The 25,563-nt window shown below is 40.6% G+C and overlaps 5 protein-coding genes across 11 annotated transcripts in view; 1 reads left to right on the plus strand and 4 right to left on the minus strand.

The window, feature by feature from the left end:
* mtap (methylthioadenosine phosphorylase) overlaps positions 1-1,838 on the minus strand; it is a 63,160-nt gene extending 61,322 nt beyond the window's left edge. For all 4 annotated transcript variants that reach the window (XR_013300829.1, XR_013300828.1, XR_013300830.1 and 1 more), the window contains exons 1-4: positions 1,637-1,838; positions 1,193-1,279; positions 1,064-1,122; positions 685-852 (exon numbers count right to left, since the gene is read on the minus strand). Coding sequence is in view for 1 of the 4 variants with exons in the window: in XM_077604310.1 (XP_077460436.1) it covers positions 685-852; positions 1,064-1,122; positions 1,193-1,279; positions 1,637-1,660 (338 nt within the window). In the remaining 3 variants the exon portion in view is untranslated. The remainder of the gene's footprint in view (positions 1-684; positions 853-1,063; positions 1,123-1,192; positions 1,280-1,636) is intronic.
* A 143-nt stretch (positions 1,839-1,981) lies between these two features.
* On the minus strand, positions 1,982-4,954 carry toporsa (topoisomerase I binding, arginine/serine-rich a). Its single transcript, XM_077604302.1, has 2 exons — positions 4,789-4,954; positions 1,982-4,325 (listed from the first exon to the last, which is right to left on the minus strand). The coding sequence occupies exon 2, from the start codon at positions 4,320-4,322 to the stop codon at positions 2,202-2,204; it is 2,121 nt and encodes a 706-aa protein (XP_077460428.1). The 5' UTR covers positions 4,323-4,325; positions 4,789-4,954; the 3' UTR covers positions 1,982-2,201.
* A 228-nt stretch (positions 4,955-5,182) lies between these two features.
* ndufb6 (NADH:ubiquinone oxidoreductase subunit B) lies at positions 5,183-6,565 on the minus strand. Its single transcript, XM_077604311.1, has 4 exons — positions 6,286-6,565; positions 5,884-5,976; positions 5,725-5,769; positions 5,183-5,313 (listed from the first exon to the last, which is right to left on the minus strand). The coding sequence occupies exons 1-4, from the start codon at positions 6,463-6,465 to the stop codon at positions 5,248-5,250; spliced, it is 384 nt and encodes a 127-aa protein (XP_077460437.1). The 5' UTR covers positions 6,466-6,565; the 3' UTR covers positions 5,183-5,247.
* Positions 6,566-6,777: 212 nt separating this feature from the next.
* LOC144076943 (uncharacterized) lies at positions 6,778-9,559 on the plus strand. 2 transcript variants are annotated; one of them, XM_077604307.1, is made up of 3 exons: positions 6,778-7,042; positions 7,517-7,781; positions 7,847-9,559. In XM_077604307.1, the coding sequence occupies exons 1-3, from the start codon at positions 7,014-7,016 to the stop codon at positions 8,513-8,515; spliced, it is 963 nt and encodes a 320-aa protein (XP_077460433.1). In that variant the 5' UTR covers positions 6,778-7,013; the 3' UTR covers positions 8,516-9,559. The 2 variants fall into 2 exon arrangements, with proteins under 2 accessions (XP_077460433.1, XP_077460434.1); XM_077604308.1 differs by having other exon boundaries at positions 6,778-6,981.
* On the minus strand, positions 9,034-25,298 carry sun2 (Sad1 and UNC84 domain containing 2). Of its 3 annotated transcripts, none has more exons than XM_077604303.1 (16): positions 25,220-25,298; positions 16,934-17,042; positions 16,060-16,166; positions 15,290-15,691; positions 14,128-14,175; positions 13,983-14,057; positions 13,736-13,899; positions 13,189-13,239; positions 12,654-12,689; positions 12,392-12,586; positions 11,543-11,671; positions 11,372-11,468; positions 11,180-11,295; positions 10,849-11,022; positions 10,212-10,301; positions 9,034-10,000 (listed from the first exon to the last, which is right to left on the minus strand). In XM_077604303.1, exons 1-16 carry the CDS (start codon positions 25,224-25,226, stop codon positions 9,884-9,886), a joined length of 1,917 nt encoding a protein of 638 aa, XP_077460429.1. In that variant the 5' UTR covers positions 25,227-25,298; the 3' UTR covers positions 9,034-9,883. The 3 variants fall into 3 exon arrangements, with proteins under 3 accessions (XP_077460429.1, XP_077460430.1, XP_077460431.1); XM_077604304.1 differs by lacking the exon at positions 25,220-25,298 and adding an exon at positions 18,163-18,300; XM_077604305.1 differs by lacking the exon at positions 25,220-25,298 and adding an exon at positions 17,270-17,327.
* Between the last annotated feature and the right edge of the window lie 265 nt (positions 25,299-25,563).

Raw genomic sequence — 25,563 nt, forward strand, 5'->3', positions numbered from 1 at the left:
CTCAACAAACTATTAATGTTAAAATTACCAGCTAATTATGTTATGTTTTTTAGGGCATAGTTATCTCAACAAACTATTAATGTTAAAATTACCAGCTAGTTATGTTGTGTTTTTTAAGGGTTTTTTTTAATCTAAAAAATCTGTTAATGTTAAAATTACCAGCTAGTTATGTTGTGTTTTTTAGGGCATAGTTATCTCAACAAACTGTTAATGTCAAAATTACCAGCTAGTTATGTTGTGTTTTTTTAGGGCATCGTTATCTCAACAAACTGTTACCAATTTCGTCATACGCAGTTTCTGGGTATGATGACAATTAGGCTTTTGTCAAATCAATGATGATGACAAAGCCCATGTCTGATTATTATAATGTTAAAATTACCAGGTGCGTATTTTGTCAGTTGTACGCTACTTTAAATTTTTATTCCTGAAAAATTACAACACAATGTAACTTTTATGCCAGTGCGTTTTACATATATTTTTCCCTTTTGTTGTTCATTCTTTAGCTCGACCTATCGTTCCAAACACATTAATGGCTCCATTTGTGTTTTTTCTTTTGCCATCACTCTATTTTGCTGAATAAACAATTAGGCATTGCAGACAAGACTGATAATCAACCTGAATTTTGAACAGCCTACCCAGAAATTTCCCAAATACGGGATGAAATTAAGTTGTAATCTAACCTACCGGTCAATGAATTGATCGATGATGACGATGTCGCCTGATTGAATCTCCTCTCGAAGCGAGCCGCATGCCGTGGTGACCAACACGTGTGTGCAGCCCTCCTTCTTCAACGCCCAAATATTGGCCTGGTAGTTGACGTTGGATGGCATTATGGTATGTTGTCTTCCGTGCCTGATAAGAAAACCAGGAATGGTGATCAAAAATAATACAGAATTTTATATTACGCACCAACTAAACGGAAAATATAGTTTTAAATTTCAATTAAAACACTTAATTTAATTATCTCCTTATTTTTTAAATCAGGAAAATTAAGAAATGATGCAACTAAGAAGAGAGGTGCCTGAAAGTTCCACAGAAAGCCACTAGATGGCGGTCAACTTACCTTGCAAGGAGCACACAGTCAACATTTTTAATTTTTCCCAGTATCAAGGCATCTGATGGCTGCAAAAATAAAATAATACAAGTTATATAGAGATTTTTTAATGTGAAAGGAAACGAAAGGACAACGAACCTTTCCATAGGGGGTTTCAACATAACGTTCAGTTCTTCCTTCCAATATATCAGGGTCGTCAAGACCCGAACCGCCGATAATTCCAATCTGAAATGGTGAAAATAATACAAATAAAACAAAAGTTTTAAGTTTCCACGTGGGGTACTGAACGCACTTTTATTCTGAAACGTTAACGTGACGTACTTCCGAACTAGACTTCCCCTCGTGTGAGCGTTATGCTATAAATAACGTGAAATAATGCTCTCAATTATGGAAAAGAACAATTTTGCCTAGTTTAAATTAAACTAAAATGTTGTTAGCTTTGTAATAGCAGACATTTTTGCGTTGCGTTTAGCCTCGTGGTGACCTACGTTGCTGCACACTTGCGTGTTAGCACGTTTTTTAATTGAGTCGAATGCTTTTAAACATGTAAACATAAATTATATAACTTTCTTTTTTTGTTACCTTAATAGTTGTCGAAGAAGACATGCTGAACTCGCCTAAAAACACAAATATTAAAGAAAATGCTAGAGGGGGAAATTGAACATTCGTTACTAAGTGCAGCAAGGAAAGACCGACATTTCTCTTCCTGCTTTTCGTGTCCTTCAAATTAAAAGCCGGGAAAATTCCACATTCATTGAAAATACGGACAATTTAGAGTTGTGCTATTTTTTCAGTGGAAAAGTGTTTAACACATGAATTCAATACAATGTGTACAATGTCAAATAAAATACATTGTCCAATGTTGTACAAAAAAAATGTTTTTTAAAGGTCATACGTTGTCATGCGACAAGCCAAAAGTCAAGTCCATATGTTGCAAATATTTTTTTTAATACAAATACTCATGCTGACTCATAACCCTCAGATAGAGATGTTTCATCGGGGGTGGGGGGTCATCACATTCTAAAAACAACGCAGTCCCTGAGAACACCTTAGAAATTAATCATGTTTCAAAATAAGAGAGTTCGTTTTGGGGTCCACTGAGTTCGTATGCCTTCAGGTGGGATTAAAATATGAAAAATACTGCACGTCAGCACTCATCTGCGGCGTCGATAACGGGGGGCGTGTCCTTAATGGAGTTTTCGGTCCGGGTATCGTCGGCGCTGTCGCTATTGATGGTGATTGGCGTCGGGGTGCGTTTCTCCTCCATTCTGTGCCGTCGGCTCTTCTTCTTGTGTTTCTTCTTCTTCCTTTTGTGGCGCTTGCTCCGCACGCTGGGACTCCTCTCCTCTTTGCCGTCTTCGCCATTTCTCGCGTGGTCCTCGTAGTCTTTCGGGGAAGGAGGATTCTCCAGGTGTCGTGTTTTGTATTTCCTCTTCCCGCCGGGCTTGTCGTGGTGAGACCGTCGGGTGGACGGCGAGCTGGAACACGTGGTGGACCGGGAATTCCAGGATTCTCGCCGCCTGGGTTCCCGACTGCTGCTCCTGGAGCGAGAGCGTCGGTCGGACTGCTTTCGGTAGCTTTGGCGCTCTTTCCTTCTGGGTTTGCTGTAGGATTTCCAGCTTCGGTAGTCCAGGTAAAAACAGTCGCGCTCTCGGACGTGATCGCTCTCCGGGCTAGGGGTGCGACGTCGGCGCTCACGTTTTCGCTTGTGGTCTTTCGAGCCGTGTTTCCGACCCGATCGCTCGCGACCGCCTTTGTCTTTTCTGTTGGAGTCGGTCGCTGCTGTTATTTTGGACTTGAGAACGGCGACTCGTTCTTTGGTTTCGGGAAGGGGCGGGCTGTCGGCGTCCATCGATTCGCCGTCCGGCGAGGCCGCCGGACCGTTGACGCTAAAGCGAATCTGCCGCGCCGAGGGCGGGGCTTCTTTGGCGTCGTCGCTCCAGTAGTCGTCGGAGGAAAGCTGCACCAATTCGGGGGTCCTCTCAGCGCTGGGTTTGACGAAACCCACGATGACGCAGTCGTCGTTGTCCGAAGAGGAGCCGTCGTCGATTTGGATGTGTGTGGCGTTCCCCCGCGCGGGGGGCGAAACCCGGATCGCGTGCGGCCCCTCCTCGACGCTGCTGTCCGAGTCGGAGTGGCGGAGCGACTCCCGTCCGGTTCGCCCCCCGGGCTCCGCCGTGGTGGAGTACGACGGTCCCGGTGTCTCGTCGTCCCACAGCGAGTGGCTCAGGTTGGACGCGGCGTACCCCGGCGTCGGGGGGTGGTCCGAGTCCTCGTCTTCGGAAATGGCGATGACGGACGAGTTGGTGCTGACGTTTGAGTCGGACGAGCGGGCCGAGCCCTCGTACGCGGCGTGACGGTCGTAGGCTTCCATGTTGAAGGGGGATTTCGCGAAGCTGATGAATTCGTGCAGGAAATGCTCCGTGCGGCCCTGGAGGAACGGACGCAGCTCTTCCTGGATGGCGGCGGCCTCCATGTCCACGCTGGTGATGCGCGACATGATGATGTGCTGGACGATGTTGACGAGGGACCCGTGAGCGCCGTAGAGGACCACCAGCTCCCTCTTGAGCCAAGGGATGAGTCTGTGCAAGCAGGCCGGGTTCTTGCGGTAGAACTCGGCCGAGGAATCCCGGCAGCGTCCACCGTCGCGGACGTTGCGGACTCGCAATCCCTGGCGGTACAACTCTCGCCGGAAGTTGACCATCTCCAGCTCCGGGACGTTTTGCTGCATCCGCCCTTCGGTGGCCGCCCTCCTCTTGGCCGCCATCCTCGTCATCATGCGCCGGACGTAACGAGTCTGCCGCTGCCGGGGAGGGGTGTCGGCCGTGGCTTCGAATAGGACGCCGTTATCCGGAGGAGGGGAGGTCCTCCCCCAAAACTGTTGCTGCAGACGCTGCTGTTGCTGCTGCCGCTGCACTCCGGTGAGCGTGGTGCGGTACCGAAATCGCACGCCGCCAAACGTCCCGAAAGAGCCATTGCTCACCGGTTTTAGGTCGTACTGTTTGAAGTCCTGTTCCGATTTGATGCTGTGATAGATGGAATTAAAAGGCTGCTTGCATAGAGGGCACTCGGCTTTGTTTTTCGACCACTCTTGGATGCAGCGGAAGCAGAATTTATGGAGGCAGATGTCCAGGTAGGCGATGTTGTTGAAGACGTCCAAGCAGATGGGACATTTGGAGTCCGGGGACACGTCGGCAGACTTGGCTTCCGGGGTTTTCCTCCTGTCCCTTTTCTGGTTTTGCTGCAAGGCCAGCTTGATTGCAGACATGATCTGGAGGAAGGCAAATCAACTGGGGGTTACATTCAAACGGTATAGAAACATCAACCGTCGCTTTCTAGTGACAAGTTTAAACAAAAAAAAACACCAATTAGTACCGTGGGTCGAAAAAAATCACCAATTAGTACCGAGGGTCAAAAAAAGATTTACAAAATTAATGCGTATTCCAGATTTTTATTCCGGAGCTGACATTTGAAGGCGGAACCGGTTAACCTACCTAAAGCTTATATACTTTATTAGTCGAATAAAAAATGGCAAAAATGTTAAACGTAACGTTAGTTCACAGTTGATATTTAAGAAATTTACTAGCACATAAATCAAACAAGTAAGAGTGTCTGTTGGTTTGAAAATAGACTACTTGCTGAGAGCGAGGGCTAGGCTAGTGCTAATGCTAGCAAGCTAGGTAGGCTAAATGCCAGCGAGTAGTTTAGTTCAACAAAAAATAAGAGCTACTCACCTCCAGTTTGCAGCAACACGGGCAGTCCGACCACCGATTGCCGTTCCTATGTCGTTTAGAATCGAACTTGTTGCTACATTTGAAAAATTCCACTCCTCTTCCCAAACGCCAAGTGTGCCTGAATGACGTCAGATGTTCAACGGTACATTGTTGTCTTTCGTAATCTATGTTGAACTTCCGAATTTCACAATAAAAACGCGAGACTTCCGTTATGGCAAAATAAAAGCGCATAGGGCTAGAAAAGCAGATAGTATATACGTATTTTTTGTAATACAGCAAAAATAAACCAAAGAATCAATACACACATTAGAATATTTAAACAAAAATTTAACTATTAAAATAAATCTAATTATACTGCATTATCTAACATGACATGTTAAAAAAACACAGATAACATGATTCAAATGTTTATTGTATTCACAGTTTATACACAGACACTTATGAAACAGAATGGGTCAATCAATGATGACTGTGGCTCTCAGGAAGTTCTGGAACAACTTCCCCTGTCTCAAGAACAGTGTCACCCTATAAAAACAACAAGTTAACGCCATCAAGATGTGTGCAAGTAACCAAAAATATACTATAGGAAAAAATGTACATATGCGATCCTCCAAAACTCTTGATAGCCAGGTCAATGTACTCATTTAAAGCATTTAACAGTTAGTAATATCTAACTGAACTGAGAAGGTTGGCAGTGATCATTTGCATTAGGATTATGCAATAGATACATTTAAAAATATTGTTGCCTTAAAGGGATTTTTGTTAACACATTAATAAAGCATACATTTAATTGACTATAATATATGCATATTTAATAAGATTATGTTTTTATCAACTCAAACTACTTTAAGTCGGAATTTTTTTTTCCTATCCTACCAAACAAGTCAATGTTTTCAAGAAATCTGCTCATATTAAGAATGAATAGTTGAAACTTACTGGGAAAAGCTTGGGTTTCAACTCCACAATGCCATATGGCCTTTTCTGTAAGACAAAAATTGAACGAGAAATATTTAACCATGTAGAAATATCACTGAACTCATTCATACATCTCTATTAAAAAAAATACAAAAAATCTGGACATATTTTTGAACTTACATCAAGATGGTATTTAACGTAGTAGTGGACAATCCAGGCAGGTATCAACAGGCGTTTTACTGTAAAAACACTCCCTGTGTAGGCTTTGTATGTCTATAAGAAAGAAATATGTTAGTACAGGTACTATATCTGATAGATAGCACTGTAACAGACAAATAACATTTCTTAAGGATGTTCTTGATCCAATCACATTTTGTTTTGCTTTGTTGAAATCATCTTCCTATATGATTATAATGTTGCAATAGCCTCAAAATCTGGTGATTTGGACTCACGCAAAAATATGAGATAATCATTAGTAACAGGACGATTACTGCGTGGTTTTGTACGTAAATTTCTCCTCCGTATTGGAATTTGTAACAAAAGTGCTCAAATTTTTGTCGTTTTGATGTTAGCATAACTCACATATAGCCTCCACAGGCTCTTGGGCTGCAGAAAACCTTCCCAGAACTTGGCGACGGCGCCGAGCGGTTTGGCCTGAATGACGGGTTCCCTCGGACTGAGTTCCTGGTCCTTCAGCCACTGCCTTCGGAGTTTAATGATCTGCTCCTTGCGGAGCTTTTCGTCAGGGGTGTAGCCCGACATTTTGGTTGAGTTTGCCCGCTGTTGTCAAACAACCTCAGCGGCGCTACAATGACACCATGGAGGACGTCACGTCGTTTTCTTGAAATGAAGAGGAAACCGGAAGTTGGGTCGATTGCTGTAACCAATGAACAGCGACGCCTGCTGTAAGGGAGTATGACAAACGGGGTTTGGAATTAAATGAATGATTATGATATTAAAATTAAGTGACGAAACATTATCAAAAACACCGTGAATATATAATTGCAATATTTGTTACAAAATACGTGATTGCAGAACGTATCTTACGCTTTTCCGGACGGTTTGCCTTCAGAGGGCGCTACAGGTACAAACCACAAAGTAGGGTGGTGTCTAAAGTGTGAATATCGAAACACTATTTTACTGTTTGGATGAACCTAGTTTCAATTCCCAATTGTGATATGTGACGAAAGTGGCTAAACTGCTCTGCTGTCACGTGTTTGTTGCGCTGTGCGCATTTCACGTGATACTCCGACACGAGTCTGAAGTAACATCAGGCAGGTCGGTTTCACTTTATCTTCTCTACATTGTTCATGATTTCAGCAAGATTTCTTAGTAAGAGGTAGGTTTTTTTGTGAAATCAAAATCTGAAATTGTTTTGGTCATCGGATTTACTAAATCGAACTGTCAATCAGGCTTGTTTACACTATTTTTCCTAAAAACTGATTGTTGACGTCATCGTCATGCGCCGATGTTTTCTTCCTATTTCTAAAAACAATACTTTCCAAAAATAAAATACAATGTTTCCTGTGGGTGGCTTGGCTGAATAACATGTTTATAAAAGTTCTTTATGGAACGAAACGTGTAATCGGATGCCCCCTAACGCCACAAATATTAACAACAAACAGAACTATTCATTTAACTGCATTATTACAACTCTAAAATGCACTCGGATGGATCATGAAGGGAAAAAAAACGTTTTCGGTTTATATGAGAAACAAAGAATTAATGAAGTACAATAATTACTGCACCTAAGAATAAAATATTGAAGTCAACTGAACCAACCTCCCATTAAAATTCCACGTCCATCCCATAGAATGTCTGCTTCTCTACCCCGCCTCGTCATCTGGGAGTCCGAGCACCTAGTTGCCCACCTTCACCCACGGCCTTGGACGCCCGGCTCGGTGATCCTAGAACGCCGCGTACCCGGAACTATGGCTGAGAGCATCTTTCACCTGGAGGAAGCAGAATATGTATCCTGGATGCTGGGGGCCAAGGCAGTGGCACATCTCCTGTGCGACAGGCTCAGGGTGCAACGATGCGCCCTCGTCGCCAGACCCCACGTGGACAAACCCGCTCAGGTGCGCACACCATTCAACATCGGACACATAACTCGGGTGATAACGAAAAAAAATGCTTTGTGCAGATCCGTGTCCTCCCGCTGCACGGCCTGGATGCAGAGTGGCGTCCTCACCTTGCAGGAGAAGAAGAACACCACAGCCACGATCCAGGGTACTGCACCTCCAAGACGGCGCCTCGGTGGAGCGACGCCCGCCTCAACGAAATCAAGGCCGAGATCCGCGCACACCTCCCCGAGCCGGACGCGCCGCCCAACTTGACCTTTCTGGGCGACGACCCATCAGACCCGGGTCTTTTCCCACGCATCATCCGCGGCGAGGAGTCACAGTGGCGGCTGTGGGAGGACGAGGGCCATGTTTCTTTCCTCACCCCCTTCCCAAACTCGCCCGGGTTCACCGTGCTGGTGCCACGGCATCCTCTGGTCTCCGACATATTCAAGCTGGGGGACGGCGACTACGAGGGTCTGGTGCTGGCCGCCCGGAAAGTCTCTCATCTGCTGAAGAAGAGTTTGGGAGCGTGGGGTGTGGGACTTATCTTTGAAGGATTTGAGATCGATTACGCCCACGCTAAGTTGGTTCCGTTGCTGCGGTCGCCGGCTCCGGGGGACGGCCGTCTCGGCACGTCACGGGGGTCGTCACACTTCTTCTCGTACCCCGGTTTTGTTTCCTCGGAGGATGGACCAGAAGTGTCCAGAGAGAGTTTAGAGGAGACGCATGCCAAAATCACCTTTAAATAATTTACTATTCACAAAATCTGCATTTTTTTCAAAAGTCGCTTAAATAGATGCTTATTCTCTAATGGTGGGAAGTTTTAAATCTAAAATCTGACAGGTTAGGAAAAGGAGGGCTTCATTTTTATGGACACATTTGTTTTAAAAGAGATATTTGTCTATGTTTTTCATGACCAAGTTGGATTCCTTAAGAAAAGCACTTTCATAAATTGCTTTATAAAACTTTATCTTGTTCAATTTCTTCTAAATAGTAACTTTAGGGGAAGGTTTATTGTTTCAAGTCAGGTCTTGGTCAATTTTTTTAAATGCGAAAATGTATATACTGTATTTTCACGACTATAAGGCGCACCACATTATAAGGCGCACCCTCAATGAATGACACATTTTATTTTTTTCCATATTTAAAGCACACTGGATTATAAAGCGCTCTCTCTATTTTGGAGAAAATTTAAGACTTTTAAGTGCGCCTTATAGTCGTGAAAATACGGTACTATATATTTTTTTAAATTAAAATAGTCTACTAATTCCGAGCAAGAGCATCTTTTTATTAAATAGTTTAAAAACAATATTCAGAGCATTGTTACAACAGTTTATCACACAAGATACATCAACTCCAGGTAACAAAACTCCATATTTGTATCAAATGTTATAAATATGATAAACATTCCCAATATAAACTTTTTTCAAACTGCATGAAAATCATGAACCAGAGCAAAAAAATATGTCTTAACTTTATAAGGCTGCAACACAAATTAAAAATAAAAATCGTCATCCAAACGAGATAAACATCCGACAAACGTTTGTATGGGAATTGTAAAACCACACTGCTCATCTGCAATATTTTCAAGGAAAAAAAACGAAAATAAAGTCATACCATTATGAGAAAAGTATTTACTTTGCAAAATAGAAATATTTTACAAGCTGCAATAAAATTGTAATAGGAAAAACGTACCTTGAATAGACTAAACCTGTTATTGTAAATCTATTTTATTGTAAACAACTTGGTATTTGCTGAGAATAAAGTCACTTTCACTCATTTTATATTGCTGAGATCATTGAAAATTTTCCAAAACAGCTGCCGTGCTAATGGTTGTCTTTAAAACATCAACATGATAACACTGACATACTTTAATAAAATATATTCTCTCACATAAATACGATTTTTTGCCAGACTTTGCCAGGGATAAATGAACGGTGGTTGAGTATGCTTTTTAACTATTTACATCCTTCGCCTAAACTGAGAATCATTGTTGCTAAGGTAGAGGTTTTCTTACAAAAATGTCATGCTTTTCATTGGACGGTCATTGTTTTTTATTTTTATTTTTTTTAAAGAAGCGTAAAGCATGACTTGAAGTGGTGGAACTCACCACTTGTTCATGTATCCGTTGCCATGGTGCCATGTACTCTGAAACGGTAGAGGCACGTGTACTCGATTTGACCCCAGTTGCTTAAGACGCGAAGCTCCACCGCACGGTAGATCTCCTCACTCGGCTGTGAAAAAGCCCAAAAATTCAAAATCCCATTATGATTCAACTTACCTCAGAAATGTTCACTTGATCAAAATTGCGTTTCAGAATGAGTTGATTAGAATATATTCTGACAACTATGGACACTTAAAGGAAACCACAATGATTACAACCCATGAAATTTAAGATCACCTATGACTTCCCTTATGAAATAAGAAAAATAAATTTCAACTCACGGGTAGCTCAAACGTCTGCGTGGGCTCGCCGTCCTCGTTGTACATGAAGGATCCCAGCAGTGTTCCGTCTTCTACCTCGTCCTTCATCCCCTAAGCCAAGGGTGTCAGATCGGGTTGGTTCGCGGGCCGCTTTAACGTCAACTTGATTTCACATGGGCCGGGCCATTTTAGATATAATATTTAGATTTTTTTTTAATAAATTGATTAAAAGAACTGGATTAAAATCCCTGAATATTCAGTTTTTTATTGATCTAAAACAATGTTTATTTAAGCTTTTTTAAATATTTTTAGATTAGATAAACTAAAAACGCAGAAAAAAATGATTCAAAATTTACAATTATTGATTTAAAAGGGGGAAAATCAGGAAATGTAATATACATCTATACTCTTCATTTTAATTTGATCCTAAAACAGAAAGTCGGCACTCATCATTTACTTTCCCGGGCCACACAAAATGATGCGGCGGACCAGATTTGGCCCCCGGACCGCCAATTTGACAAATTCGTTTTTTTGTTGTTTTTTTGGGACACTTTTTATATGTTTGTGTTAAGTTTCATGGTGAACCAACGTTGCAGTTTAATTAAAACCTAAAAACCATTATCACTGGACTATTTTCGGTCAATAGCGGGCAACTTACATAGACCGCAAAGTCCTTGGGTGCAGAGTCGATACGGCCCGTGGGGGTGTTCTGACGCGGGACGTGGTCCAAGGTCACATGGGTTATCTTAATAGGGTGCGACAGCGCGATGACGAGGGTGCCGTGGGCACCGTGAAAGGCCCAACATTTACCCGGAAGCAGAGTTGAATCGCCCTTTGGGGAAAAAGTAGAAAAGTCCCGTGAATAAACTCCCACCTCAGAAACCTTCACTCGACGGCGAACCCAGATGCTACACGGTTAGCACGAACACGCCAACTTTTCTCATATTCCCAAGGTCCTCTCCAAGACTAAATAGGGAAAAGACGATTACCCGTATGACGGTGCGGGGGCTTTCCGTCGGGTACCACAAGGCAAATCCAAACAAGCTCAGACATGCCGAGCGGGTGCGATACGTTTCAGAACAGCGGGTGCTGATCACACTGGCACCTGAATGTCATGTAAAAAAAGGTTTGCATAAATTACCATACTCTTTAATATGAATAGAATTTCGACGTGTGTTTACCTTGAGTCTCTAGCGCAAAGTCGGCCATTTTGTTAGCAATGGGCTGCGCGCACGCAGAAGACGTTCCCTTGTTCCGTGGGCCGATGGCGTTCTGCCCCTGCGTCACAAGAGGGCGTCACATCAGATGAAGTTCGTTGCCTCTCGCAATTTTGATGTCACCCAAACACTTACCCGAATGCGGTCGCTGAGCCACTTCTCCATGGCCTGCTGGAGTTCTGGCGTCAGATGCTTTTGAGCCAAGATGTCCGGACAAGGCACCGCGTTATGTTGAGACTGGATGGAAAACAACTCCTTGGACAACTGCAAATATAAACCCATGTGCGTTAAAAGAGAAATACCAAAAAACAGTAGCCGAAAAAGGTACTGCAACCGGGATCAAAATATTCAAGTGCACAGCGGACCATCCCGGGTTGCCAGATAAGCATTTTGCCTACATCGAATATACATTAGAACATGCTAACTTTGTTACTATCTGTATTTTCAACCTAGTTTAGTATCAAAATTTGTCATTTGACATTCGAAACAAGATTTTTTCCCCCTCCCGTCTCGGTACATAGCATCGTTAATTTATACTGTGAACGTGGTAGCAACCTTAGTTTACAAAGTCTACAGCACAGGTGTCAAAGTGGCGGCCCGGGGGCCAAATCTGGCCCGCCGCATCATTTTGTGCGGCCCGAGAAAGTAAATCATGAGTGCCGACTTTCTGTTTTAGGATCAAATTAAAATGAAGAGTATAGATGTATATCAAATTTCCTTGTTTACCCCCTTTTAAATCAATCATTGTAATTTTTAATCCATTTTTTCTGTGTTTTTAGCTCAAAAATCTTTTTGTAAAATCTAAAATCTATAAAAATAAGCTAAAATAAACATTGTTTTAGATCTATACAAAGCTGAATATTCTGGGGTTTTAATCCATTTATGAAAAAAAAAAAAATATTACATCTAAAATGGTCCGGCCCACATGAAAGGAATAATTGAAGTCCCAATCTTACATAATGCTTGACAATTTTCTGCTGTTACCTCAGCAATCTGGACCTCTATGGTTTTCATCCTGCCGCCAATACCCGAGAGGGATTTTTGAAAATTTTGTTTGTGGTCGTCCATTTTCTTGTCCATAACAGTGACCTCGTGGTCCAGATGCTGCCCACTATTGGACTGTACCTCCTTCACGTCATCTCTGATGGTCTGCATGTCCACCTCGAATTGCTCCTTGATCTAAAAACAGGCGCAAGCAATGGTGCGCACTCATTGGAGGAAAAGCACATCGACATTTCGAGTTTACCTTTTCGAGGAGCTCCTGCTTCTGTTGCAGATCTTCCTGCAAAAAGAGCAAAGTCCTGATTGGAAATTTCAATGTATCGCGTTCTATCTTAAAATGCATAAAGTGCCAGTTTAAATGTTATAAACATAACAATAGCATATACTATACACTCATTTTTATCACCATTTAACACCATTCATCCGATTAATCTTGACTTCATCAAATTTGAGTGACGAATCTTTCAGTTATTATTTTCAGAAAATTAACTCTTTATTCAACTTTCATTGAATTGTTGTATGACAGTGATCATAATATACAGTGATTCACTTTTTCAAAGAAAATGTTATATTTGGATTTGTTTTTGGATGACTTAAGGTTAATCAAGTTGACAACTCCCAAATTAATTAACGTAGCAACATTAAAAACTAAAGTTTTCATTTCGCATACTGGAAATTTAAGATAGCTACACACTCATTTTGTATTTATTGAATGGCGTGTAACAACATGATTCATGGTGAATAATAGTCCAAGCTTGGTTTTTAAAATGTTGACTTACCAGAAGATGCTGCATTTTTGCATCCATATCAGAAGGTGTTGCGCCCGAGTCCTGAAGAGCAAAAAAATCCGTTTTTAGCAATAAATATAAACATAATATAGACAAGAGATTAGAAACGGGAGCAAAATAAGAATGAACTGTACCACCACACTGTGGATGGCACTTTTTTGACTTTTGGTCGCTACCCTGTATTTTTTGCTGTTTTACTTACCGTATTTTCTCGCATATACACCATATTTGTCGCCCAAAAAAATGATGACTGAATCGAGGGTACGGCTTATATGCGCACAAATTAGACGTGACATGCACGAAACTGCAAGGTAACGAAGACGAAACGCCATAACGCAGACGCGTGCGGCCGATACGGTCATTTATTTCAAAATAGAGAAAAGATAATATTTTGAGGTCTATGAACGAAATTTATACGAGAGAAAATGTTAAATTCAACAATTTTAAGGCAATTTTACGGGTGCGGCTTATATGCGAGAAAATACGGTAGCCTTCTTAGCCTAGCTAAGATTTGTCGACAAAAAAAATTAAAAACCACCTTGAATTTGGAGCAGCTTCCGTCTGCATCAATATTTCCCCCACACATGGATTGTGTCCTTTGTTCCATGTCGGTTCGCCAAACCAAAAACCGAACAATATGGATCTTCATGAAATCGGAAAGGGTCAGCAGGGGGGGCAACAAGGGAGGGAGGAACTTGACACCTGAAGAACAAAAGGAGCAAAGGCTTGGTCAATTGCGGCCACTTTTACTGACGCTTTCTGCCACAAACAAGATTGTCGCTTACAGGCGGCCACAAGAGAGAGAAGGAGGATGACGATGCAAGTTTTTCTGGTTTGAGCGCTGATTAACGATCTGTTGGCTGTCAGACAAGATAAATTGATGGCGTGAAAGATGAGCGATCATTTCTGGGAATCAAAGACACGTCCTACCGAAAGCAGTCAGCTGCTTGGTCTTTGCCGTCAAAGTTGATAACGACCCTGGCAAAACACATAAGAATTGAGTTAAAGAAATATTCATTCATGGCATGCAGGGTTCAATTGTCAATTGGATTATCAATTAGAGGACAATTATTTGGATGGTCCATTTGTTGAGATGTATTTTTTTTATAAATATAAGTATTTTTACTTAATGTTTATATTTTTAAAGCATTGTTTCATATTGTTTTTAAGATTGTTTTTTTCTGAATGACAAATCTATTTTCCCCTATTTTTATTTTGTTTTTATTTCGTTTTAAAATTGAAATAACCATCTCAAAAAATTAAGAGGGCAAAAAATAAAATTTTATTTCTTGCAGAGGGGAAAACAGTAACAAATCGTTTTATTATGCACTCTCTATTTTCAAAATTGTATGTTATATACAATTTTGTTCGTCAAAAAAGATCTACAAAAATAGAACAAATAGGACAATTATTTAGAGTCCATTTGCTGAGATGTATTTTTTTTATAAATAGTATTTTTACTTAATGTTTATATTTTCTAAGTGTTGTTTCATAGTTTTTAGGATTGTTTTTTCTGAATGACAAATCTATTTTCCCCTATTTTTATTTTATGTTTTTATTTAGTTTTAAAATTGAAATAACCATTAGAGAGGGCAAAAACTAAAATGTTATTTCTTGCAGCGGGGAAAACAGTAACAAATCATTTTATTTTGAACTCTAAATTTTCAAAATTGTATATTACATACAATTTTGTCCGTAAAAAAAAATCTACAAAACTAGAAAAAATACTTTCGTTTAGAAAACAAACGAGAACAAAACAGTAAATATACAGTAGTCCTCGATTAAAGCGGATGATAAGTACAAATGCGCACCTTCCGAAAATTTGATTTCTCGCTCAGTATTTACGTTTACTGTAAACTGTTTACATGATATTATTTGAACATCCGAGCATTTTCTAATGAAAGAATAATTAATCAATAAAATAACATCATGTCATATTTCGCCTGACTTGACCTTGTACATCGGCTAAGAATATTCAGCCACTAAATAAAATCTTAAGGTCTATTGCCCAGGTAGAACACTCATTGTCCAAATTGTATTAGCAAAAATAATTAGCCATTAATGGCCTATCAATAAAAACAAATGTACCTACCCTTCACACCACAGAGAGTCCCTCTGATCCGCTGCGTGTATTCGAGACGGGGGGCCGGGATGCTACTTTTCACTTTACCAACGCTCATGCCACTGCTCGTCGTCATGGTCTTGCTAGTGGTGGTCGGTGTTGGGGGTTTAAGGTTGATACCCTCAGATGAGGAGTACCCCGAACTGTCTATGCTGTTTTTCTCCTTTTGGTGGTCCGGTCGCAGGTAGACCACCGCCTGGCCGCTGCTGCGGAACCTGTCCGGAGGCGGCGGAAGCGGACAGCGGCTGGCGGCGGTTTGGCTGGTGGTAGAAGACGCCGCCGTCAGGGAGGGTCTGGCCGTTACCCTGGGGGTGGCGTAGGTCACATTTCCCAGGGTCACGTCCGTCTGGGTGCTCAAGCAGGGGCGGCGTGCTTTGAGGAAGAGATTGGAAAGAGTTCGGGTTAAAAAATTCTTCCCCTTTGTCCATTTTTGCTCGTGTTCGGACAGGCAGCCCAAATCCAGATTGAAACTGGAGGGCTCTTTTGTAGTCTGAACGCAAAGCACAAAAAAATCCTATTTTTGACACATATGGGAGGTCGTTTCATATCCGAGACGGACAAGACGCTCCGTCCCAAACGGGTTTTTCGCCGTCCGTAACGTCACTCTAGGCTGGATGCCGCCTTTGTTGCCGTGGCAACCTGTCAAACGGGTTGATAACGAGGCCGGATCCGATTTGGACCCTAACTAAAAATTGTGAATCGGGTAGGTCTGCGGTGCGAACGCGGCCTTGCGCACCCACCTGCTGTGCTGGAAGGGGACTGTATACTGCTGGAGCTAGCCACGCTGTTGTTAGCTCTGGTGCTACGAGCGCTAGCCTTGCGGGTCCCCGCTTTCTTCTTGAAAACTCTGGAAATAGATGGAAATGGTTATGAAATATACCGTATTTTCACGACTATAAGGCGCACATAAAAGTCTTAAATTTTCTCCAAAATAGACAAGACGCCTTATAATCCAATGCACTTTATATATGGACCAATACTAAAATTGTTATCATGATAAAATCAAATAAATGAGTCGATAGGGTACACCATCCTCTACAACTCTCACAACTACGGCAAGCAGCACCCGACTCTACTATTTTCCCCATAGATAAAGTAGTGCGCAGTGACTGCTGGGATATGTAGTTCTTTTGTCAATACACCCAATGGATTGTGGCCTGTATACATCGACATCAACACAGCTTGACGAAGCATGGAAAGCAGCGTTGGAAAAGTTACGCTAGCTACTAGCTAGCTACTATTTGCGAATGGATTGTGGCTGCCTGGATGAACGTATAAATCTTAGAAAATGAGGACTTTGATGGATTTGTGGGTGATGATGACGTGAGTACATTGTAAAATGACTAAATAAAAGTACAACCGAACTCAGTTTTGCTTCCGTTGCCTTTTTAAAAACGTGTTTTTACCGTGTGGGTGTAGCGTGTATGTTTAAGCTGGTGTATGTTTTGCCATGCCTGGCTGCGTCTATAAAAACGGTGCGTCCTTTGTGTGTGTCAAATACAGAAATAGCACTCGTTATTGACACTGCGGCTAAAAATACCATGCGCCGTATAGTCGTGGAAATAGGGTATATAAAAGAGATATTACGGGAAGGCTTCACACCATTGTACTCACTTGACGGGACTCTCACGGTAAGAAATGCTGGTGACGGTACTCGAGTCAGATTCATCGTCGGAGTTGTAGTAGCCTGTGGACGCCAGGCGGCAGCTCCTACGAGTCATAACTGACAATGACAAGATTTCAACAATTTACTGACACTCCATAAGGAAGCAAAACAATCGCACAAATGGCTTTTTAAACGCTTTAGATGGAAAACTGACTGCTAATCTTGTTTCACAATAATTCAGCTAATCAACAGACAAAGACTGGAGAATAGTTACATTTCAAAACCTAGCAATTGCAGACCTATTTAACTTATAAGCACTATTCCAATGTAAAATAAATACACACTTCTTATCCAGGAAAAAAAATAAAATATTGACTTGAGTGCCTCAGTTAATGTCTTGAGAAAAACTGACAGAATGTAGCAGAAGACACAAGGAAAGGAAGTTTGCGGTGCTCTATTTTCACCCACAAACGGGGACAGGAAGTGTGTAAGAGATAGATGAAAGACATTTACATAGCACAGAATGATGGAAGCCAAAAAGCCCACCTGTACATTTTCATTTAAAGTAAATAATAAATAAAAATAATAATAAAGATGTTGCACAAAAAATATATTCATGACATTTGCAAGAATGCAGTCGTAAACAAGAACTAGCACCACGAATACATTTGTTATGACAGGAAAAAAGTAATATTAGTTTTCAAAAATATATACAACTACTCTTGTAATATTAAAATCTGACAACGTTTTATTTCCTCAAAATTACAGATGTAATTTTGCATCTACTACGATTAAAAAAAAATGTAATTTATTCTATAAAAAAATAGAACTACAATTATATATAATTAATTATTATTAAAAATATCTTACAGTTCGGAGCAGTTTTAACGAGTAAAACAGCTTGTTGACGCAGTGACGTCACTCGCCTTTTTGTCAACAACTACTAGATATATTTTAAAAAAATAATTATATAAAAACTTTTTATTATTCAATGCACATAACTGGAATGAGGTCTCCTCTATCTTCAATTTAGTTTAAAAAAAAACCAAAAATATATCATGTCCGCAGTAACTCGATGAATACTTAATACAAAACTAGCTCCGTTGCCCGCTAGCTATGAGACAAAACAAAAATAAAAACAAGGGAAAAAAACAACAGAAGGAAGTGACAAGAAAAATAAATTTCACGAATATTTAGGGGGAAAATTAATCAAACATAAACGTTGTCGAAAAATTACCTTACAACAAGCGTGGTGGTTTTATGCAAGTTGTGGATCAGATTAAAATGTTGACAGCACCCGAGTAAAGATCAGCAAAGATAGCCAGGCAACTGCTTCCGGTAAAGTGCTTCAGAGTAAAGCTGAGCGGAATCTAAATTTCACTTTTTGCCGTCAACTCCGACGTAAGGTAGCACATTTTATTCAAGGCCAAATGTTTGTTGCAACGGTGTCGTTTAATACAGTCGCACAGGCCGCTCGACGTACAAAACGTCATAAGCGCTTGACACTAATTTCGGTGTGTGACAGTTAAAATGGAACTCGACGCACTCTGTTGCCATCATAACAAAACAGAACGTTGCGGATCAAATGTAGTTCAATTATTACACACAAGAGGGCGCTATTCCCTCGTCAATTACATTGAAGTCCTCAAGTGACGAGGGGAAAAATGTTGAACTTCTATTTTGTGAAGATTAAAAATGAATTCAAAGAGGGCAAAAAATGATGTCCCATAAACCCAAAGTATTCAGTTTTGTTAGATTCTATTTTCATTTAAAACTTTCTCTAAAAATGTGAAAACATTATATATTGTTTTTAATCATGTTTTTCATTTGCACAAATATATTTTACTTTTTATTTCAACTAAAAATAAACGTTAAAAGAGGAAATATTTACTTATTCAGTTGTTTTCATAAATTAAAAAAATGCTTATTTTAAGACTAAACAAAAACAAAATATGTGCTTTTTAATTTTTTTTAAGTAAAAAATATATTTTTTTAAATAAATAAATATTCTCTACATAATCTTTATTTGAATTTTAGGCATGAAAACCAAAATCAAAAAATTGAATTGAACTCATTTTTTTTTGGTTAGCGACCGATCCCCTTTAGCAATATGTTAACCAAAATAACCTTGCGTAATATGGCCCCAAATAACCCAAATAAAGCAAATTTCCTCTTTTTCCAAATAAGGGAGAAAAACACTATGAAATGCGTCTGGTATGTCCGGATGGTCTCGTATTTGAAATAAAAAAAAATGGCAAAAGGTCGGGCGACTACGGGCAAGTCGACCCCCGAGCTGTCGCGCGTCCACGCCATTGTCTTCCGCCTTGTTATCGTCTGGCAGCAGTTTCCGCTAAACGACCCGAGCGAGTCGACGACGCGGCGGGCGGTCCCGCGACAAGCTCATCACTTTTACGCTCTCTTTCATGTTTGCCGTTTGCTTCTCTCTTACTGCCACGCGGTGGCAACTCCTTGGCCCTCCTCGCTTATCTGCGGCCCAGACCCCAGCGCCCGTAAGCAAATAGACTTTCACGGTGACTGATCTCAAGTCAGTGAGTTGGAATGTGATCAAAATAGTGTCTAGGTTGTGTTATTGAGAAGCAAAGAGAAAAAGTAACTACCATATTTTGCTGTTTAATATACCCCCCCCCCCCCCCCCCCCCATTTAATATACCCGGATACTATATCAAACGGCAGGGGGTATATTAAATGGCGCACAAACGGCAAGGTACGATCCACTACGCACTCTTTATGCCGTGAGGGTGCATCAACGTTTTGCAGACTAAAACGACTGTATTTTCACGACAATATGGCGCATCATATTTTTAGCTGCAGTGTCAGTAACGAGTGCTATTTCGGTATTTTAAACACACAAAGGATGCACTGTTTTTTTAGACGCATATATATTATATATGGATGAACATAGTAGCTAGTAGCTAGCGTAACTTTTCCAACGCTGCTTTCCATGCTTCGTCAAGCTGTGTTGATGTCGATGTATACAGGCCACAATCCATTGGGTGTATTGACAAAAGAACTACATATCCCAGCAGTCACTACGCAGTACTTTTTCTACGGGGAAAATAGTAGAGTCAGGGGCTGCTTGCCGTAGTTGTGAGAGCTGTAGAGTATGGTGTACCCTATCCACTGATTTATTTTATTTTATCGTGATAACAATTTTAGGACAAATGGATTGTGGCCGCGTGGACGAACATATAAAACTCAGCGTTTTCGATGACTCACAATTGTTCAATTCGTACACAAAAAATGAGGACTTTGATGCATTTGTGGGTGATGATGACGTGAGTACATTGTAAAATGGCTAAATAAAGTACAACCGAACTCAGTTTTGCTTCTGTTGCCTTTTTAAAAACATGTTTTTAGCGTGTGTCCGTATGTTTAAGCTGGTGTATGTTTTGCCATGCCTGGCTGCGCCTATAAAAATGGTGCGTCCTGTGTGTCTAAAATACAGAAATAGCACTCGTTACTGACACTGCGGCTAAAAATATGATGCGCCGTATAGCCGTGAAAATACGGTAAATACTTTTATTTCCTGGTCTCTCATCTCATTACACTCCGGCCTTCACGAGCCAAAATGCAACAGCTGTTTAAAAAAAACATTTTTTTAAAGCCCACAAAAAAATCCTCACTTTCCCTCAAAATGCTTCAAACGAATAAGACATTTATGCATAAATACAAACACCACCATCTGCACTTTCTTTGTTGCACTCCTTCTTCTAGGTCACATTGACTGAATATTTTATGACGTCTGTCCGGTGAGACTCTTCGAACATGAATTTTAAAATCTGCGACGGCACCCACGCGTGTACAACGATGACCTGGGATTTTACGGCGCGGCCACGCGGAAGCGGACGTAAAACGTTTGATAAAAGAATTTTGAAAATGACTTGATCAAATTGTAAATGAGGTGGCGTTCCTGTTGTGACTGAGTTGTCACGGGGCTTTCCTCCAATGAAGGATACTCCCAGGCAACTGTTGATAGGGTTGCTATCGTCGCAGATGAAAGTGTAGCCACTTCAAAAAAGAGAAAGAAATGAAGCCTTTCCAGCCTTGAGTCTTGTTTCTTTTTTGTTTTTTTTCTCCGGAAGATGACTAAGTATGACCTCTATATTAGGTTGTGGAATGTGCATAAACAGGATCCCTTCAGGACGCCTGCCAAAATTGAACAAAACTCAACCAAAACAAAGACAACAAGTAGAGATACCGTGCAAGCTTGGACAAATGTGGACTATTTTCTTTTTTTTTTTTCTAAAATCAGCAGTAAAGATATATCTTGTGTTTAACTCATGTTCATTTTCAATAGATTTGAATAACTACAGGGTATTATTGAATATATTGTCACAAAAGATAATAGGAACTAAAATAATGTCATTTTATGATTGATATTTAGCATTTGAATGATTTGAAATTTACTGTTATTTTAGCAATTCACTTCCCTTCAAGTTTTCTGAGTGATTTTTACTATTTTAAAATTTTACACATCTCACCGTCATTGTAATGCTTATTACAAATTTCATAAAAGATGAGTTTTACAAATGAAATATTTAAACCAGACACGTAATTAACATATCCAGAACATTCTTGTTTTCTTGTATAATATTTCGATTTTTTAAAAGAACTGGATCAAAAGCCCTAAATATTACATTTTTTATAGATCTAAAACAATATTTATTTGAGTTTTTTTCTTAGTAAGGAAAAACGTCTTTTAATCTTTTTTATCCAAAAGGATTTTTTTTTAAATTATTAAAATATTTTTATATATTTATTTGTAGATTTTACAAAATGCTTTTCAAACTAAAAAAAATGGCTTAAAAATGTGCAATTATTGATTTTAAAAGGGGAAAATCAGGAAATACAATATACATCTATAATCTTCATTTGAATTTCATCCTAAAAATGAAAGTCGGCGCTCATCCTTTACTTTCTCGGGCCGCACACAATGATGCGGCGGGCCAGATTTGGCCCCCGGGCCGCCACTTTGACACCTGTGGCCTAAAGCATAACCCGAGATGTCACGCCACGCGCGATATTCCTATTTCAACGTATTTTGACATGTTTTGACATGCGACCACGCGGCGACGACCGCTAATCCATTGTTGCAAGATTGTCCACATGAAGTGGCAGCATAATAATGAATGTACAGCTTTTTTGGAGTGGCTGACGCGCGCAATCTGGGTCACGAGCGGAGTGGAGGCGAGTGGCAGCAACAGCATGACCCACGTCTTAATCTGTTGAGCCCCTCGTGGTCAATCCTAAACTCTCGGGTGACCCATGTGACAGTGGCAGCAGCGGCCGTTTTAATCCCGTCTCCATCTCGCCAGACTGTGAGCTCACTGCGATGATGTCATGCCACTGAGTCACAGTCTTCTCAATGGAGGGATGGGGAGGGGGGGGGGGCTTTGATGCTAAGGCGGGGATGCTAAGTCTGATGCTAAGGGACGTGCACTTGCTCATGATCATTTCAACTGCTTGACCAACTATTGCATGCAAATATAACATGGTTTTCAAACTCATTTTTGTCGCGGTTACGGTGTCATTCCAACTGGGCTTCCCCAATTAATCAGTTTATCAATTAGCTTAAATTTCATCATATTTGTCCAAATCCTCTTTTATCCTCTAATATTCTCTTGGAGTTTTGGATTATTATTTTTTTACATTTAGTTTGACTTCTATTTATACAAAAACAAGGCAGAAAACATTAAATATCTATTTTTTATTTAAATTTTCTGGTTAAGCGGCCCGGTGGGGCGAGTGGTTAGTGTGTCGGCCTAACAGCTTTGGGGTCCTGGGTTCAAATCTAGGTCAGTCCACCTGTGTGGAGTTTGCATGTTCTCTCCCTGGGCCTGTGTGGGTTTCCTCTGGGTACTCCGGTTTCCTCCCACATTCCAAAGACATGCATGGTAGGCTGATTGGACACTCTAAATTGCCCCTAGCTACGAGTGATTGGTTGTTTGTCTCCTTGTGCCTTATGATTGGCTGGCCACCGATTCAGGGTGTCCCCCACCTCTGGCCTGGAGTCAGCTGGGATAGGCTCCAGCACCCCCCGTGACCCTAATGAGGATAAAGCGGTTCAGAAAATGAGATGAGATCTTCTGTTTTTTTAATTAAAAAGGAAAATCCGACCGTATATTTTACATTAAAAAATAAAAGGCAAAGCGGTAAGAATTCTCCACTTTTTTATATTTAAAATTTTAAAATTAAAATAAAATATTTGGGCACAAAAAAAGTGAGGAAAACCCCTAAATATTCAATGTTTTAAGATTTTATTTTAATTTCAACCTTTCTCTAAAATGTGAAAATATGAAATATTGCCCTTTTATTTTTTAATCCTGTTTTTCATTAGCAAAAATATATTTATATTTTTATTTAAATTAAAAATAAAAGTGAAAGAGGAAAAACTCCCTTTCCTTTTTTAAAGATTTTTGAAATTGCTTATTTTAACTCAAAACAAACCGAACAAAAACTAAATATTATCTATTTTGAATTTTTTTTTTGAGTTTGCAAACGTGCAATCCTTTTAAATCGAGAGTTCAAACGGCGGCCGATAACAACAAAGCGGAGCGAGCAAATCATCGGCAGTAAAGTAAATCCAGACACCGTCAACGTTGCCCTTACAAATTCTCCGTCGCGTTTTATCAATAATTAACTCGAGCTTCCAATGGGGGAATTCTTTGTCGGTGACATCACAGGTACGAAAAACACTCGAAAGTTTCGCCTCAAAAAAAAAAAGAGTCCTTAAAAGGACAACGCCGTTTATTTTCTGCGGGAACACTTCCCGCCATTGTCTCAGACCGACGGTCGGTAGGTGAGGGAATCATTCCTAGCGCGTTGATGGCAGTGTTGGAGAAGAACGAGCTTAAAAGCCATAGTGGTCGCAAACGTAACGATAAAAAAATAATAATAATAATGAAAAGTTAGTAGGCACTGTACATGTTCCTGGTTATGGAAAATACGGTACTGGGACGTTTCGTCGAAAGACGTTTGGTCCCCGGACGTGTGGTCGACCAGATGTTTGGTGGACCGGACATTTGGTAGAACGGACGCTTGGTAGAACGGACGTTTGGTAGGACGGTTGTTCCTGTTGAAACCAGCTCTCAAAATTATAATCATGAGAGAGAGATAGTGAGTTTAATATCTAAATATCTAATATCAAAATATCAACAGTAAACTCTCTGTCATAATTTGACAGCGAGCGAACCCGGCGACCAAACGTCCGTTCTACCAAACGTCCGTTCTACCAAACGTCCGTTCTACCAAACGTCCGGTCACGGAAAATACAGATTGCCACTGATAGATTGGATCGGATTTTGTGACCAAACCCAATAGTGTCCGATACTTTAAAAATAGTGATACTGAGTACAGTTAAATCTTGTTACTATGCCACTATCGCTATTATGCCACTTTAGCTCGGTCCTGACAAAACTCAATACAAAATACACAAACCTAACAAGCCGATTCATACTTGTGACACAATTTGAAATGATCCCCCCCCAAAAAAATACAAGAAAAACGTATACATTGACAGGTATGAGTTTACGGCCAAATTTTTCTGTGACAAATTTCCCCAGGATTTACGAATCCAAATCACCAAATATCCGCAAGAAATACAAATCCCATGCCAATCAGTCTTAACATTCCAGCACCCCTGACTGCAACCATAACAATTGGAAAGTATCCATTTGTAAAATCACATCTCTGTAAATGAGCAAATTACCGTATTTTCACGACTATAAGGCGCACATAAAAGACTTAAATTTTCTCCAACATAGACAGGGCGCCTTATAATCCAGTGTGCTTTATATATGGACCAATACTTAAATTTTTTATCACGATAAAATAAAATAAATCAGTTGTATGTTTAAGCTGGTGTATGTTTTGCCATGCCTGGCTGCGTCTATAAAAACGGTGCGTCCTTTGTGTGTGTAAAATACAGAAATAGCACTTGTTACTGACACTGCGGCTAAAAATACGATGCGCCGTATAGTCATGAAAATACGGTACGTGGAAAAACGCCCCAAAATATAGCAATTCTGCTTCCTGCATTGATGGGATTTTCCACCTTAGCGTTTTACGCCTTTGTTTTGTCTGTGTCTTCAGCCACATGAGTCACGGAGCACCATGCGGCGTAGTGGGACAGTGGCCACGCCCACATCCATAGCAAAAACAAAACAAAACACGGCAACGTGTTCCTATTAGTGTAACGTGGAAAGGATGTTGTGGTGAAAATAAACGCGCTGTGGAGGTGAGTGTTCGTTTGTTTTTGCGTGGATTGCACTCACCTGACATTTTTCAGGCCATGTAAGAAGCGAGGTGGTCTTGAGATGAGCTCACGTCTGCTCCGCTAGCCGCACGTCCTGTCTGGAAATAAAGCAATAAAATGATTAGGGCGCTACGCTAGACGTGTTATGAATGCCTGGAAGACTGATTCATAATATATCAACAGTGGGTTGTTTGCCAAGTCAGCCGTCATTAAGTGGCATTTTGATTTTGAAAAGCACTTTACAATGAAAAGAATTCAAGTTGCTACTTTAGAGGGGAAGTGCTTTATTGGCCGAATGATTGCTGACAGTCCTTCAATCAAAATCAAAATCATATCAAAAGCCTTTATTGTCATTTTGCACAG

Source organism: Stigmatopora argus, chromosome 7 (genome assembly GCF_051989625.1).
Source record: "Stigmatopora argus isolate UIUO_Sarg chromosome 7, RoL_Sarg_1.0, whole genome shotgun sequence".
NCBI lineage: Eukaryota > Metazoa > Chordata > Actinopteri > Syngnathiformes > Syngnathidae > Stigmatopora > Stigmatopora argus.